General features: G+C 43.1%; 1 protein-coding gene across 1 annotated transcript; it reads right to left on the reverse strand.

Moving 5' to 3' along the window:
* Window positions 1-769: 769 nt before the first annotated feature.
* On the reverse strand, window positions 770-15,449 carry ZRSR2 (zinc finger CCCH-type, RNA binding motif and serine/arginine rich 2). The gene is made up of 11 exons (XM_054627700.2): window positions 15,348-15,449; window positions 13,498-13,577; window positions 13,260-13,356; window positions 12,848-12,956; window positions 12,465-12,551; window positions 10,183-10,221; window positions 7,922-8,037; window positions 4,762-4,975; window positions 2,458-2,513; window positions 2,174-2,283; window positions 770-1,536 (listed from the first exon to the last, which is right to left on the reverse strand). The coding sequence occupies exons 1-11, from the start codon at window positions 15,392-15,394 to the stop codon at window positions 1,049-1,051; spliced, it is 1,443 nt and encodes a 480-aa protein (XP_054483675.2). The 5' UTR covers window positions 15,395-15,449; the 3' UTR covers window positions 770-1,048.
* Between the last annotated feature and the right edge of the window lie 1,314 nt (window positions 15,450-16,763).

Genomic DNA, 16,763 nt, shown 5'->3' on the forward strand with positions numbered 1-16,763 from the left:
GGAGGTTTTGTCGCAATTATTTCATTTTTATGTACCCTACTCTTCACCTTGGCTGTAGGAAAGCAAGGCAGTAGGGTGCCTTAAACTATTTCTAAAATAAACCTCAAAAGGCTCTAAGTCAAGTCCTCCTCTCTCAAAACCATGAAATAGTCTTTCATGTATAAACCCTTCAGTTTCTTCAGCCACTCTGCAGCCATCTTGACTGAGCCTCCACAATCACATCTTTGGTTCCCTGATGGACACTTTCCACCCCTCCAGCACAAGTCAGGCAGGTCCTTTTCACCTACAAATGGTGTGCAACCAAGAGGTATGCAAAGCAGTTCTGACCTCACTCAAGGATTACAGTTGCATGGTCTCCAGTCTCACTTGGGGATTAAGGAACTGAATAAACTGATTGTTTCTCTGTGTACTTTCTGCTTGGTTTTAGTCTACTGCAATCCCTACAAGCCATCAGCTCAGCAGCTCAGTCAGGGCCGAGAAAAATCCAACACTCGTGACCAAAAAGCTCCTACGGGGCAAGTATTGTACAATCAAACACTGATGTCTTTGAGATCCCTTTTCTCCAATTCATAAAACAGTTATATTTTCTTTGTCTAGAAAGTAATTTCCAATAAACAGATGAAAAATACAAATGGCAATCATCTACACAGACCTGGATCTGCAGTGTGCTGGGGTGTGAATTTACTGCACACTGGCTGTTCTGTACTAACTCCTTACAGGAACAGTAAACACTTAACATACACATAACAGAAATAAGCATATACCAAAGAGGCTTCACTTCTCTATTTGTACTCAGTGTGCATCCAGGTATGGCAGCTGTTCAGAGGGACAGAGTAGCTAGAGTACTTGACATTCACACCTTCTATAGGACTGAAAACTTTAAATTTTCTCAAGCTTCGCACACAGTAAACTACGTTCCTTTATTAGGAAGAAACATTTTAATGTGCAAGAACACTTTTATTTGAAATTCATATATATCTGGTACCCTATTGGGAAGATTTCTTTTTCAGCTCTATTTTTATCAATTAGTGATTTCTGAAAGTAATTCTCACTTTGTTTTGGGAGTTTCACTATTTTTTCCTCTGCTGCTTGATCTCTTTTTACCCCTGCTCCTGGATCGAGAGGAGCTCCTGCTCCTGCTCCTGCTGCGTGTCCGACTGTGACTCCTGCTGCGGCTGCGGCTGCGGCCTCTCCTCTTCCTGCCCCTGCTATGGGACCTCCTCCTCTCTCGGCTCCGGGACCTCCCCGAGTGGCGCCGCCTCTTGCTTTTGCGGCGACTCTTTTTCCTCTCCGATTCTCCGTTTCTGCGGTGGGAATGGTCCGGGCTGGGGCTGCTCCTCCTCCTGGAGCGGCTGTAATAGTCGTCACGATGGCTCGATCGGTTTCTCCTCTCAGAGTTTTTAGACGATTGATGAGTCCGTTCAGGAGAAATACGTATGTCTCTATTGGCCTCCCAAAACTCGTTGTTTGGATTTTTGAATACGTGAAGAAAGTTGCAGTGTTTCCCTCTTGGACACTTCTGCCTTTCAAATAAACCTGCAACAGATTAGAGTTTGCTTTTTTATGAACCAGACCTGTTAAATCTCTTTCTTCATTATGTACCAACTGAAAGAAATGTAATAAACTGAATTTTGCGTCTCCAAACAGAAGAACATACATCTGACCACTATCAATTTAACTCACACGGGATTAACTTTCATTGTGTACTTTTCTTGGAATTAGCTTTTAAACTGCTATGAAGATTTGATTTTAGCTTATAACAAACTTAACTTTTAATTTCATTAAATTTTATTTACCTTAATGTAAGAAGGTAAATAAGGAACATGTTATATTTACTGTTTAGAACTGTTGATAGTCCAGAAACTGCCGTTGCTTCTCAAGAGACAAATTAGTACTTCCTGGAGTGTCACCTTAAGATTATTATTTCCAAAGCTAGAATCCAAACCTTTTTTCCTAGATCATGATAAATTCACTAGAAAAATTCAGACACTTATGTGACATGGTGTAATACTCCCTTTCTTTCCTGGATCTACACAAGCAAGTTAGCACATATGTCTTCCAAACAGAAATGAATACAACTTAGGCAGATCTGAAAGCTACAGCCTAATCCCTCTTTTTCACTTCCATGAGTGAGTATTCTTTCAGTAACACATACTCTCTTTACAAGACTCACCACATATGGCAGTTTTCCACCTCGTCACAGGACAGAATTCACAATGAAGCTGCCTGCCTGCATACCATCGTCCACTGAACAGAGCCAGAGCTGCCTGACAGTCCTTCTCCCTTTAGAAAGGAAAAACAACAGATGGCATGACCATCACACAATCATTTCAGACACCCCTTACCAATTCTGCGTTCCCACTACAGTGTGAGAATGAACTCCATGGATGATACAAACACTTCTTACTCATTACTCAGCTCTGGAGTTTAGCCCTTGGTAAGACTGTGAGTACTTACGACTGGTACTGGACGTACACATTTCCTCGCAGGTGGGGCTCATAGTTGCAACTGACCTGAGGGGATGGAAACATGAAGTCAGGGCAGTGGAAGGTTTATGCTGTACAGCAGCTCACACATTCTGACATGGGCAGTTCTCATTTAAGACAGTTCATCCATATCAACTTAGAGATGATGTTTTTCAAAACACTAAGTGTTAACCAAAAAAAACAACAAACCCAAAAAAAAGCCTTTCTGGCTTATGTTTAAACTATGCTTTGATTAACTCTGGGACCTTGGCTCACTTAATCCACAAGAAAGCTTGTAGTCCATTGTCTTGCACTTGTCTGGGCCAACCCTATGTACAACAGCCAAATCCTGCTCTGACAACAATTATTAGTATCCTCACATGGAAATGAGGGATTCGTTACAGTAAGAGACTCTAGAGCAATACATCTTCACAGCATCCCTTTAAAATGGCTTCAAAAAGCTGGTGACACCATCTTTCACTATACAGTTCTGAAAAACCTTTTTTGTAATAATTTAGCATTCAAAGTAGATCTAAAGCTCTTAAAAATTAACTTTGAAATTTGCTGCTAGTTACAAAAGATTCCAACATGCAGGTCCAGGCAGGTGGAACCCAGTTCTCCAGGACAAACTGTGATTCCAGCCTCTCTTGCCTGCAGGCCTCTTCCAATATTTGCAGCAAGCAAAGTTAGCGGCTCCTTTCATCCCTGAACCCTGACTGACCCTCAGGGAATACCTCTTTGTGTGCTGCATCAGCAAAGGGCTTCAGCCACAATAACAAACACTTGTATAATTAAGTATTACAGGATAAGGAGTCCAACTATTTGAGATAAACAGTGTCAATACAAGAACAAGTGAGAATGATTTTGCCATAGACAAAATGGTAGGAAAAGAACCCTAGTGTTCTAAGGTAGTGTTTTATCAGGACCTTCCAGATTCTGGAGCAGCTTCCCAGAAAAAACAGCCAGAATAAAACCTTGGGCTACACTGGAAAAGTAAGTAAGCTGACAGAGGGGGGTGTGTATAATCTGATTCTTAATGGTCACAGAGGCTCAGCTCACTCACAGTTAAGATCCCTGAAGCCAACATGTTTTTCTGAAGCATCTCTAATGTAGCGAAAATGTGCATGAGAATCATCTTGCTGTGCACAATTGCCTCAGAAGCCAAGGAATGCCACACTAATAGTCACAGGGACCCAAGCAGGTGCAGCTTAGCACACCTGCACAGAACCATGGTACAAAGCCAAGGATCTGACTTTGCTGATAAGGCTTTTCAAGCCATGCTCCAGAGGGAATCTGCATCCTGTTTTCTAGTAGAAGACAACTGGCTATTATTCCATGAGTCAAAATACGGAGGGGATGCTCCACTCCTCCAAACAAGTGAAGGTTTCTTGCCTATAAAGCTCATTATACAACTACTGAAAACTCACTCCTTCTACCTTCCTCTTGCTTGAAATGCTAATGCCATCTCAGTCCTGAGGCAGCTGTCAGTAGATGAACACAAAAGAAGAAAAGGCACTATATGCCTCCTGGTGACTGCAGGAAAACACTCAGGAATGAAAAGCAGAAAGGGATGCTGCAATAGATTCAGATACAAGGAGACTGCACCTTCCAAGCTGCATATTTTTGGGGCAACATGGGACTGTTAGCACACATCATTCATCTCTGAGGTCTCCATTTACAGATCCCTCTTTATCCCCATAAGAAACAACAATATAAATGGGAAAAAAATCAGTACAAAACACTGAGCAAATCAAATGCACAAACTAAGGATGGATGACAAATCTCAAAACCATTTATGCAACTTACCTTTCTATAATTCTTCCTACTGAAATATCTGCTATCTTTTCAGTTCACTGTAATCTGGTTTTATTTTATTCAGCCAGTCCTAAAATGACATTGTTTGGGTGTACACTCAAATGCATTTCATACCCCAACTATTTCATTCCTTAGGCCCAAATACAGTAGCTCAGAGGTATTTATATTGTCTAACAGTCTTAATGGACCCTCAGGGGCTTAGCACAGGATAAGAAAAGAAAGGAATATGAGATAAGTGAACTGTTGAGTACTGTGAAAAACGTGCATTATAGAAGCCCAAGCTTTTGTAACACTTCAGAGGAATGGGAGAGAAGATTCACCCAGAGTAAGATGGTGCTCTGTAAGAGCAGTGACAAGTTTATAGGTGCCATGAGAGATACACAGTTTGTTGTAAGGACACAGCATAGTGCCCACAGGATCTAGCTGGGGCATGCTGGACAGAATTCCTCATAAGGCTCATAAACTGCACTTAGATGCATACCTTGAATTGAACCACCTTCCCCACATTCTGAAATTCAGGGAGCACATCCTCATAGAACTCCAGGAACTGCTGGTAGGTCTCCTCATCACTGTACTCCAGACTGGCATCCGTGTCATAGTCGTCTCTGCGGCACTGCTCCATGCCAAAGGTGATGAACATCCCTCGCACCAGCAGCGTCTTGCTCGATGTGGGGTAGTTGTGCTTGCGAGAACACCTGCACAGGTGCAGTGAAGAAAGAAAAGTGGAAAGATTGGCACTTCCAGCAGAAGATACACTTCTTGAAGCTTCAAACATTTGTCATTTTCAGTTACAGTTATTATAAAAGAAAATCCATTAATGGAAGATCAAGATATTTCAATTACTAAACCAAGTATTTTGGAGTGAGTTTGTACATAACCTTAAGGCTTCCTCAATGCCATTAACAAACACATTCTTGCTTAGGAAGGCAGAACTACAAAAGTTATAGATACCAGTGTCACAATGAGAGCTGAAGTAATTTCTTTTAGGCTACAAGGGTTAATGTGTTCCCATTTTCTGAAGGGTTTAAAAGATTGTCAGGAGTATCTCTATAAAGAGATTTTAAAGCAAGTCTCTGCTCTTCTTTTTGTAAGCTGAACTTTTACTGAAGTTGTTTTCATCAAATGGGAGTGGAAGTTGGGAATGTGGGAAGAACAGCACATTTAGACCTGCACCTGGATGAGTGTAAGACTGGTATTTTTCCACTTCTAACAGAAAAAATCCCAAACCAAAACAAACGAAGGAAAAAACAACAACAACAAAAAACCACAAAACCACAAATCCACAAACCAAAAAACCTACAAAAAACAAAACCCAAACAAAAAAAAAAGATTCTTCTAAATCAGTCATATCTTAATCTGCAGCTTCTTGGCAGCCATAAAAGCATTAGATCTCCCTCACCATCCATCATATTCAGGCTACCTCGCTAACATGCTGAAATACAGTTCTCCCCTAGACATCTTTAGATTCAGTAAGAACACAGATCTTCTCCATGTTTATTTCACTGTGCTTTATGAATCCCATTCAATATATCCCCAAGCAACTGGGTCATGCACTCTCCAACACTTTTCTCCTTTTCATGACATGACCAGAAAATCATCCAGACTAGTCTAGTCTCTTTATGTCACTGGGCAGCACAAAAGAACTGCAGGGAGGTCATGTCTCAAAATGGACAATTACAACCCAGACTTCAGCTAGGAAGTTTTTCTGTACCCAGTCAATCAGAAATGGACTCTCACCTTCTGGTTGGCCCCTTAGACTTCAAAAAGCAAACAACAACAACAAAAAAATCCAATCTCCAAACCCAAAACTAAACGAGGAAACAATTAATTTGATGATTATTGTTTTTTACATTTAGAAGCTGCCTCCTTTTGCTGTTCAATTTCAATAATAGAACAGAAAATATGAAACCCCCCTAATATTGTCTGTACACAAAATGATATATTCACATGCCAGAAAAAAAGGAACCTTGAGGAAAATGAATGACCCAAGAATCCAATATTACTGCAAAATGTTAGGGTTTGAATTACTGGGGAAATTGGTAGTAGCAAACTCAGCCAGTTTCAGCTTATTCAGGACATAGTAAGCTTTGACAAGATTCAATAGTTATTTGTTGATAACACTGGCTCTTAGTTTTTCACAACTCCTTTCAATCCATCCTTCCAGTCCTATCCTAGCTGTACCAGTCCTTCAACTTAGAGACAGCACCAGATGTTAAAATGACCAGATTATGAAGGAAGCAGGTATGTGAAGAAAAAGAAGGAAGATTAAAGGGAGGTAGCTGAGATCAATAGGGGTGAAAGAGGAAGGGCAGAATATGATGTTTCTCAGTATTTATTTTCCAAGGGTTATTCGTAGTTCAAATGCAAAGTTCAGAGCAAAACTGAGTTTTATGCAATCCATAAATAATCCATGGATCACTACAACAAAAATACTGCAAAAACTACGAAGACCCAGACATTTGAAAAAAATGCTGTCTGCAGTGATATAGCTGGTGAAATTTTTATTATTGAATTCAACACGTATTTCAGAATAAAAAAAAAAAGAGATGTGAACTTGAAGCTTCCATATAGTTGAATTATCTTATAATTATCCACAATATACATCACACTGGAACAAATTACTCCCAGGATAAAGAAAACTACAATAGCTAGACTGCACATGTTTCAGTGATACAAGTTAGTAAAATAACCTTGTAAGTTTTTGCTGAAGATTCATGTAATAAATATCAGTCCTTCGCTGCTAAGCTGTTGTTTCTCCTTAGCACAAAAAAAATCAGGGATTCTCAAACCAGAAGCTGCATTTGGGTCATCATTGTTCCTGGATGCCAATGAACATGTACTCCATAAACTCATTTATACTTCCAGTTTCCTCTGCATCCTCTGGGAACAAGTTTGCCATTTGTTTCATATGAGAAAGTCTTTCCTGTGTCAAAGCTGGTGCTCAAACATTCTGAGACACCTGACTAAATTGCATGAATGATAATAATCATTCCCACCCTAGTCCTGAGTTTGCTGTTTATTTACCACAGTCCTCTTCCATCCCCCTCTTTGAAAGCAGAGTCTGGACTTGTCAGCCACTTCCACAGAGGTGCTCCTCATCTCTCATCATCCTCATGAGCTTCTCTGTTCTTCCTTTTTACTGCACTTCCCTCTTGAGACAGGGGCACCCTGTCAGTATACCAGAATCACAACTGAATGCATCACACATTCAAATACTGAGAACTCTGGACGCTACCTGACAACTTTCCCAAGTGTGCAGATTTACCTTAACTTACTTTCTTTAGTCCATTTGGGATCTGAACATATGCAAATTAGAAAATATAAAAAACTAGCATCTGACATATCAGACATCTACTGTACTAATAACAGACCATATACATTCTGTCAGAATATATCTGTGCATGAGTCTAAACCAAGGAAAACTCAAGTCTCACCAATGTAACCAGAATGCACCATCAGTAATATGCCGTAACAATAAACAGCTCAATTCCAGCCAGGCAATGCTTTGCTCTCAGTCCACATCCAAATACATAGAAGTTTTTATGCAGCAATTTCTCCTCAGTTTGCTTATGACCTAATTAAGTTGCCTTTGTCTTATCTCCCCAACACACTTCTATCCTGGTAAATATTCAATGGATTACCTGTCTCCAAATCGGCAGGAACCTGTTTTAATATAAAATGGGCAATTTGCTCTATCCTTCTCTGTTCCCAGATTCTCTGGGGGCTCTGGGTTATGCCAACTCACACCATTCTCCAGCTGTAGAAGAAACATTAAGATAGACAAAAGTCAGAAAACAGTAAAGAAATGGAGTGTCAAAAATAAAACTTAACAACTGAATTCACATGCAGTTATGAGCACTATGTTTCTACAAGGCAAGCTGAACCTATTTAAAGCATTGTTTTTCAAAGCTGCCCTGTGCCTTGGGTCTCACTTTATACATCTGTGTCATGCTTTAACCCCAGCCAGCAGCCAAGCCCCAGAGAGCCACTTGCTTACAGCCCCACCAAGTGAGATCAGAGAATGGAAGGATAACAGATATAAAACTCATGCATTGAAATAAAGACAATTTAAGAGGGAAAGCAAAAGCCAGGCAAAAAAGCAAAGCAGACCCAGGAGTAAATTCACTGCTTCCCAGAGGCAGGCAGGTGTTCAGCCATCTCCAGGAAAGCAAGGCTCCACCACATATAACAGTGATGTGGGAAGACAAACACCATCATGCGCCAAATGTCCCCCCCTTCCTTCTTCTTCCCCCACTTTATATACTGAGCATGATGTCAGATATCCCTGACATATATCCCTTTGGAATATCCCTTTGGAGAGTTGGGGTCATCTGTCCTGGCTGTCTCCTCCCAACCAACCATGCACCCTCTGCCTCTTCACCAGTGTGGCAGTATGAGAAGCAGAAAAGACCTTGGAAGAAAAGGCCTTGGGTCTGTGTAGGCCCTGCTCAGCCATAACAAAAACATCTCCACATTTTCAACTCTATTTTACGTATAAATCTGAAACAAAGCCCTATACTAGCCACCATGAAAAGAATTAACTCTACCCCACCCAAAACCACTACAACCTAGCAGAGAGAAAGCTGAGACTATTTACTTATTTTTCTCTGCAACAGCCCAAAGCTCAGCAAGCTCATCATTATCACTGCTATGTGCATCTAGAAAAAGCTAAAATAGAAGTAACCTGCCAAAGGACAGAATTTTAAAAAATGAAATTCATAGTTAGCACTGGAAGTAAGTGTCCATACTGATCATCTTGGGTCACTAAAAATTCTCTAATTCAAAATGGCCTCACCAAGTTGCAAGCCTTGAATGACTACAACCAAGACACATATTTTAAAAGGAATTTTCATTCTAACCAAACAATCTGTAAAGCTGACTGGCCTAAGTTCTCATTTTAAATCAACTGAAAATTCTTTTTACTCACAAGCAGCATTTGACCCAGCTACATATTCTGCTCATGACTTGCAGCCATAATTTTCTATCACCAGAACAGCCCTGTTATGTCAGCAGTAAATGAACCCTGAACTGCTACTCTAATGCAGTCTCCAACATACCACATTTCTGACTATTCCTTTGCAGACATGACTGCTAATGCATCTTGAGCTCTGGGCAGGCAGCAGTTCAGAGCAGTTTCCTACCCATCTTATGAAACAGATTCCCTACCTAAAGAACTGTTTAAACATGATTTGGAACTAAATGTAACTCCAGTGTAGCTATGGCAGTCAATAAACAATGGACTTGGATAACTAGGTTAAAACTTATTTTTCCAATTCGTGCAGTGGTTTAAACAGAGCAAGAATCTTCACAAGTTTAACCATGTGACAGGGATAAAAATCCAAATTATTCTTTAAGGTAATCTCTAAGAGTCTCATGAAAACTGCAGTTTTGTTTTCTACACACTGCCAGCTTGAGATGCATGCTCTTCCAGGCATCCAAGCAGTCAAGCTTCTCTCTCCCCCACCTTTTTTTCTTTTCATTAAGGATCTGTGCCCTTCTCTACCACTCAATCCTCTTATTTAGAGCCTGACATCTGCTTAAAAAGACAAGTTTATCTTGCCACCCAGGACTGACAGATTTATTTAGAATTACAATTCACAAAATAAACCATCATGCACAGTGGTTTTTAACAGCACACAGCAGTATTTCCAGGTTCATTTTGACTCAGACCTCCTGAACAGTCATCAGCATGCACAACTGCACTGCCACCAACCAGCCAGAAATATGCTTAATTATGTTCCACCCAGTAAATAATTGTTTACAGCTCATGCAAGCCACTATATATTAAATTTATTCAGGCCATTGGGTTCTGGAGAGCAGATGGACAGCATGCTAGAAGGCAAACACTGGATGGAAATTAAATTATTTTTCAGTTCTTTTTTCAGAAAGTCTCTGAGCATACCTGGCTTTCAGCTTGATCCAGCATCCTCTGCACAGCTGCCTATAAATGGTGCAAACACAGGACTAGTGAAAACCCTGAGGACACACAAAACATCTGGTTTCTTTAGTTAAGAACCTAATTTACAATGCTCAGTGATTATGCATAATGAAAGTGTGATGGGGTTTGCTTTAAAAACAGGAGATTTACTTTGGCTCTGCAGCAATTCAGGTACTACAAAGCTGTTAAAGGATACATCAGACAAGACCCTCACGCAGATGATCTTCTAAACTAAATGACAGACAACAGAGAAGTTTAATTTTCTTTTTTAAAACTATCATAGAACTATTGATGCTTAAATCTATCTCCTGCTCTAGCACACAGCCTGAGTCCATAGCACACAGGTAAGTCCATAATCGTTTAGTTGCACAAAATGTTTTAACTTACACATTTTATGGAATACACAGAAAAAATGCAATGCTTAGTGAGCCTCTGTTAAAGCAAGAGATGTAACTGGTAAGAAACTTAAACATTGTAAGTTAACCATATCTAGCCTTCCAAATACAGGAAAGCAATGAGGATATTCTTTCCCTTCATTTTTCTAAGTGGGCTAAGCATAACAATACAACTCTCCAAAACTGGCTGGACACTGGTTCTAATAAATTGCTCTGTGAAGTTCCTAGAAAAAAGATATTTTAATATAATCAGTACAAGAAAATATGCTAGGACTGGAAGAGAATTAATTAAATTTAAAAACAGCAAATAAAAATTAAAAAATGCAATTAAAGATGAGGACCCAGACAGTATCTGGTACTGATCACCAAGGATGTTAGATAGTACCTGCCCTAATAAAGAAAAATTAAACAGAACAAACAAAACTCCCTGAACCACACAAACAAAAAAAAAATCAAAGCCAAAACTAATCCTTCACCTTCTCCAAAAAAGCCTCTAATCACCATCACCCATCAAACCAGAAAATCTATTTCTTCATTTTAGGGAGGGAAATTAGTTTTTTTTATTGTATCACTGTTAGAACTTGAATAAACTGCTGTTTTAAGACACGGGCAAAACCAATTAAACAACTTTCTGCTGCTAAAATGGGTGGCTCTGCTTTTAGCTGGGTAATCAGTTTCCCTCTGGGTGCCTGTCATTACCCTCTACAAGCCAATTTAACTCACTATCCCCAGAAATAATAACCCAGAAAAACACAAAGCAAAGAATCCAACAACCAAATAAAAAAGAAAGCTGCTTCCATCTAGTTCAGGGACACCAGTTATCCCACGGATGGCTTGGGCACACCCAGACACAAGGATAGAGGGGAGGATTAAAATCCTGCTGTTAGCATGGTTCAACTCTCTCCAAACTGTATCTCAACCCTAAATAAAGGACATGAGCATAATTTTCTCTCCCTACTCTGCAAAGACAGAAATGGACACCTGACCACCAGAGGAAGTAAGGCAGGAAATACAATAATTGCTGTTCTTTGGCATCCCTCATTCAAGTGTTACATCATCACTGGCACAACCAACTATTACCTGCAGACAGCCACAACTGTCTGCTCACGGCTCCTCTCCTGCTGTGGCTATCAGACACAGCTCCCAGAGAAATGACTGGAAACTTTGTGACTGTGGAGAATCTAAAATGACCAGATCCTAGAAAGCTGCAGTCACTCTTCAGTGGCAGTAAGAGGTGTCCTCACACTGGATTACTGTACAGGACACCTTTCATCCAGGTCACTGAACTTGTAAAACTGATGATGAATGTATCGTTAACAGAAATGTCATTAATGACTTGTATCTTCAATATCATTTTTATTCCACCCAAGGAGCTCTGAAAAAAGATACGTCCTGTTGGATGAGTCAGGTAAAGAAGAGCTGTAACACATCTTTTGATTAAGAACTGTGTTAAGGAACAGCAGCAATGTACTTCCATATTCCATATCCACTTTAGGCATTTTCTTCAGCACTGACTGTGTTTAACTGGGACATCAAGGAAGGATTATGTTTAACACATGATGCAGAAAGTGCACTTATCAGAACCTGCATTGGCACAGTACCTCTGTATTTACCTGATGTAAACAATTACAAACTGTGAACAACCAGATAGGTTCACAGGAATTATACCTCAAGTATATGGAGACCCTGGATGCTCTTTAACACTGAACAACAGTTTAGGAACTTAGACAAAATGGGTTAACTAACGCATTTGCTAATTATAAAAAAATCCCTTTTCAACATGCATAACTGTTGCATCTGATCATGTCACAGGACATAGAACATACATATCCTCCCACCACCAGGAATCACCTCTCTCTCTCTCTTCTCCTGTTGCTTCTGCTGTGCCACTTCTCTCTCTTTTCTTTGCTGCTCTTCCCATTCTTCTTTGATCTTCCTCTTTATGACAGAAAAAAACAAATTAAGGAACAATGCTTTACAATCAAAGTCAAAAGCATCATGTTGCATTCTTGACCATTAAGTTTTCATCTAGGCAGAAGCAACTAAATCTGACAAAAACCCTTTTAAGAGCTGTTGTTTTCTTTTCAATTCTGCTTTTCTATACAAGAATGGAGAGTCTATGCTTTCCAACACACCAGTATCAAGAAAAATGGGTCCATCACAAAATAATGAAAGTTACTACACTAAGCTACCTTGTTGCCTAGCACAACTCTAAGGTTTTTACATCTTTATACCTCTTCTTCCTCTTGCCGCTTTCTTGCAGCCTCTTCTTTTTCTTTCTTTAGCTTGAACTCTTCTTGGGCCTTCTCTTCTCTCAGCAACCACTGCTCATGTAGTTTTTGTCTACCAAAGAAACCAGACACCACTCAGACTACCAACTTAAAAACTACCCATGACTGCTGCAACTGTCATAAAAACAATTCAATACTGTATTTATTACTACAATAACAACTGCAACTTACCTAATCTTATTTAAAAGAGAAATTTCTATAAAAATCATTCAGGCTTTAGAGGAAAGGACTGTGTAGCCTGACATATTCAATAAAGACTGTGTTTCACAGAATATATTTGAACTTTTCAAAGTACTAAAATGGAATTGATTACAAAAGTGTTTATTGCACATATACCATTTTCTAGATTTCTCACCTTTCTGCCTCAAGTTTTTTTTCTTCCTCTTCTTCCTCTTCTTCTTCTACTTCCTCCTCTTCCTCCTCAGACACAGATTCATCTTTTTCTGCAGCTTCTGAAAAAAAGCACAATTTAACACATCTACATAACTGCATGCTACGGCAAATCACAGATACACAAAATGATACCTTTAAAAAACCCCCAAAAATCCCCAATCACTTCTAGTTCCATTGACAGTACCAAACACTTCAGTTACCTGAGTCCCTTAGTTTGGCAAGTGCCTGCCGCTTTTTTTTCCTCTTCTCCTTCTTCAGAATAGCTCTGTACTTTTGATGGCTGAGGATGAGAGAACATTGCTTATGTTAAAACAGCCAAGCAAATAATTTTTACTGTCATACATGCACTTAATTTCCTTCACCAATACAAAATCCCACAAACTGCAAAATTAACAGGCATTTATATGAAACAGTAACTGCACAGCAGCATCTGATGTGACAATGAAATCTGTAAATCTGTGGCTGTCCTGTTCAGACTTGCACATGGGCAGCAGCAAGAACACCACACATGGGGTCTCATCTTTTTTAAGCTCTGCAGTACCTGACATCATCACCAACTCCATGAAATCTCCTTCAGCTCCTGAAACTTGGTCACTAGATAAGGGAGAAAAACTTGGGGATCTCCTACCCTACAATTCTGGTCCAACTTTCAGCACATTCTAGTCTTTCTTTTACAGGACATGAAATTTCAAGTCCTTTCTTTTCTCCTTTGTTATTTTCCACAGGCAGCAGTCTCAATGCACAGCTAACAAAACACACTCAACAGCCCCCACAGACAATGCTCAGCATGGCTCTTCTGCTACAGAAGCTTGGCCAGACTCCTCCTTGCTTGTCTGACACCTTTGAACAGCTGCCTACAAGCAGCACCATGTTTTCACTATGGCTAAAACGCCTCTAATGTCTAAAAGCATTTTCACATCAAGCTCTTTTCTGTCACGTTTCATTCTATCTTTCCTCTTCCTAGGCAGGTGATAATGGAAAAATAGGAAGGAGGGATCATCTTCTGCTCTTGTCATTGTGCCACACCAAATGCTGATGGGAGATTAATACCTTCCCCTTTTGGAGTGTGTAATTTTAAAAGATTCCACAAGTATAACTCAGCCGGCCAGAACTTCACGCACATCTCCAATCCTCTTCAGGATTGCTCACATCCTCACCACCTGCACACCTGTGACACCACGGTGCTTGTCCCGGCAGCAGCGCCTGCCCACACAATGTCACCACCTGGATCCTCTGCCTCTGCCCCGGCCAGCCTGGCCGCTTCTCACCTCGTGTCCCTGCCTGAAATGGATCGCATCCCTCAGCAGGTGCCTGAGGCTGACAAGCGAGAAGCTCCTTCCCAGGTCCTGGGAACTTCTTTTTCTTGAAACCCAAGGAAGGAAGGGCCGGAGGGACTCCCCTTACTCCCAGGCCAGCACAGGGAGGACGCGCAAAGAGCAGCGGCGCCCAAGCCGCTCCAGGGCTGGGCATCGCCTTTCCCTCCAGCCGCAGGACACCGGAGCGAGGTCTGGGCAAACGCCTGCAGACCCCGGCCGGGCAATCCCCTTGTGAGCACAGCTGCCCTGCCCACGGTCGCGCCGGGGCTGGACGGGGCTCAGCCCGGGCACGCACAGGCCGCTCCCTCCCCGCACCGCAGCCTCCGCTGTTCCGCACATCTCCCAGGGCCGCCGCTTTCGCGGACGCGGATCGCTCTTCCGCCCCGCCACAGCTGGGGCGGGCCGGCACGGCGGCCCCGCTCCCCCCGGATCCGGTCGGGGACGGGACCGGCAGCGACCCCCGCCCGCGGCTCCGCCGCTCCGGGCCCGCTCGCCGCCCCCAGCGCGGCCGCGTTCCCGTCCCGAGAACCACCGAGTCCGGTTCCCCCCGTCCCGCCGGGCCACGGCCGCGCGGGGCTGCGCCACTGCCGGGCCCGGCCACGGGGCGGCCTCAGCTGCGGCCGTCGTGCGCTCGGGCGGTCCCGGCCAGGACGGGGCCGAGACCCTCCGCAGGGACCCGCGGGCCCTCCCCCTTGCCCAGGGGTGTCCCAGCGCCAGCCCGGCCGCGGCCTCACCTCGGCTTCCCCAGGGGGGGCTCGGGCACCAACATGGGCGCCGCCATCTTGCGGGACCGACGGGACGTCACGTGACCCCGCGGCGGAAGGGCGCGCAATCGGTTCCGGTGGCCGCGCGTGGGGCTGGGCGTGCGCCGAGCTCCCGGGGCTGAGGGCGGCGGGGCCGGTGCGGGCTGAGGGCACGGACAGGCGGCACCGGGGACAGGGAAAGGCGGCACCGAGGGCACGGAAAGGCGGCACCGGGGGCAGGGAAAGACGGCACTGAGGGCAGGGAAGGGCAGCACCGAGGAGCCTCATTTATCGAACTCTCCCAAGGACCGCAAGCGAGGGAGTGCAGAGGACGTTCCGTTGTCACGGAATCCCAGAGTGGGTCAGGTTGGAAGGGAGCACAGTGGATCATCTGCTCCAACCTCCCTGCCCATACAGGGCCATCCCAGGGCGCAGGGTTGTGTCCGGACGGTTCCTGAATATCCCCAGTGAGGGAGACTCCACACCCTCTCTGGGCAATCTGTTCCAGTGCTTGGTCACACGCAGTAAAGAAGTTCTTGCTCATGTTCAGGTGGAATTTGCTGTGCATCAGTTTCTGCCTGTTCCTCTTGTCCTATTGCTCGGCACCGCCGAGAATATGAATCCTGCTGGACCCATCCTCTGACACCTCCTTTTTAATATTAATACGTGTTGATGAGGTCTCCTCTCGGTTGTCTCCTCAAGGCTGAACAGGCCCAATTCCCTCAGCCTTTCCTGACTGTGCAATGTCCTCAATCCTGTTGGGTACCTGTGTGCCCGTGCAGCGGTGCCTAAGCTTGCCTGGGGTGCTGCTGCACATGGCAGTACCGGGCAGTCACTCCCTGCCTACAGCCTGTGCTCTGTGTGGGAGCTGTCTTGACTGTGTTTGGAATTGTGTGCGGGAGCAGGGTGTTCAGTGCCTGCCATGAGGTGAGCTTTCAGTGTGTCCCTTGGCTGCTGTGAGCATGGCTGCTTACCCCACAGCCTCTGAGAGCTGGGGGAAGCCACAGTTCCAGTGTATTGATCAATTTAGCTCACGCTGATGATGTATTCCCATCATCATCTCTGAGGCATTGTACCTGACCTGATTATAAACGCATTTCATGCAGGAAACTCTTCCACACAGACCCTCCTGGGTGTGATGGGAGGAAATATGCAAGTTGTCAGTAATCAATTTCTCTGTGACAGGAGTGATAGATTGCAGCCTTCAGAGGCAGTGTGCTTGTAGCTTTCATTTGGGCATGTTTTGCATAGCCATTAATAAAGTACATTGTTGATTAAGGTCTAAATTGTTCTCCTAAACCACAACGTAGGAGCTTATTTCTTACATCCTGGAGGTAGTGCACTGCAGAAACAGCCAGAGCTGCTGACGGTGAAGCACACCACAGCAGGCTCTGTCAAAATCTGACT

This window comes from Agelaius phoeniceus, chromosome 2, assembly GCF_051311805.1.
Source record: "Agelaius phoeniceus isolate bAgePho1 chromosome 2, bAgePho1.hap1, whole genome shotgun sequence".
Classification (NCBI taxonomy): domain Eukaryota; kingdom Metazoa; phylum Chordata; class Aves; order Passeriformes; family Icteridae; genus Agelaius; species Agelaius phoeniceus.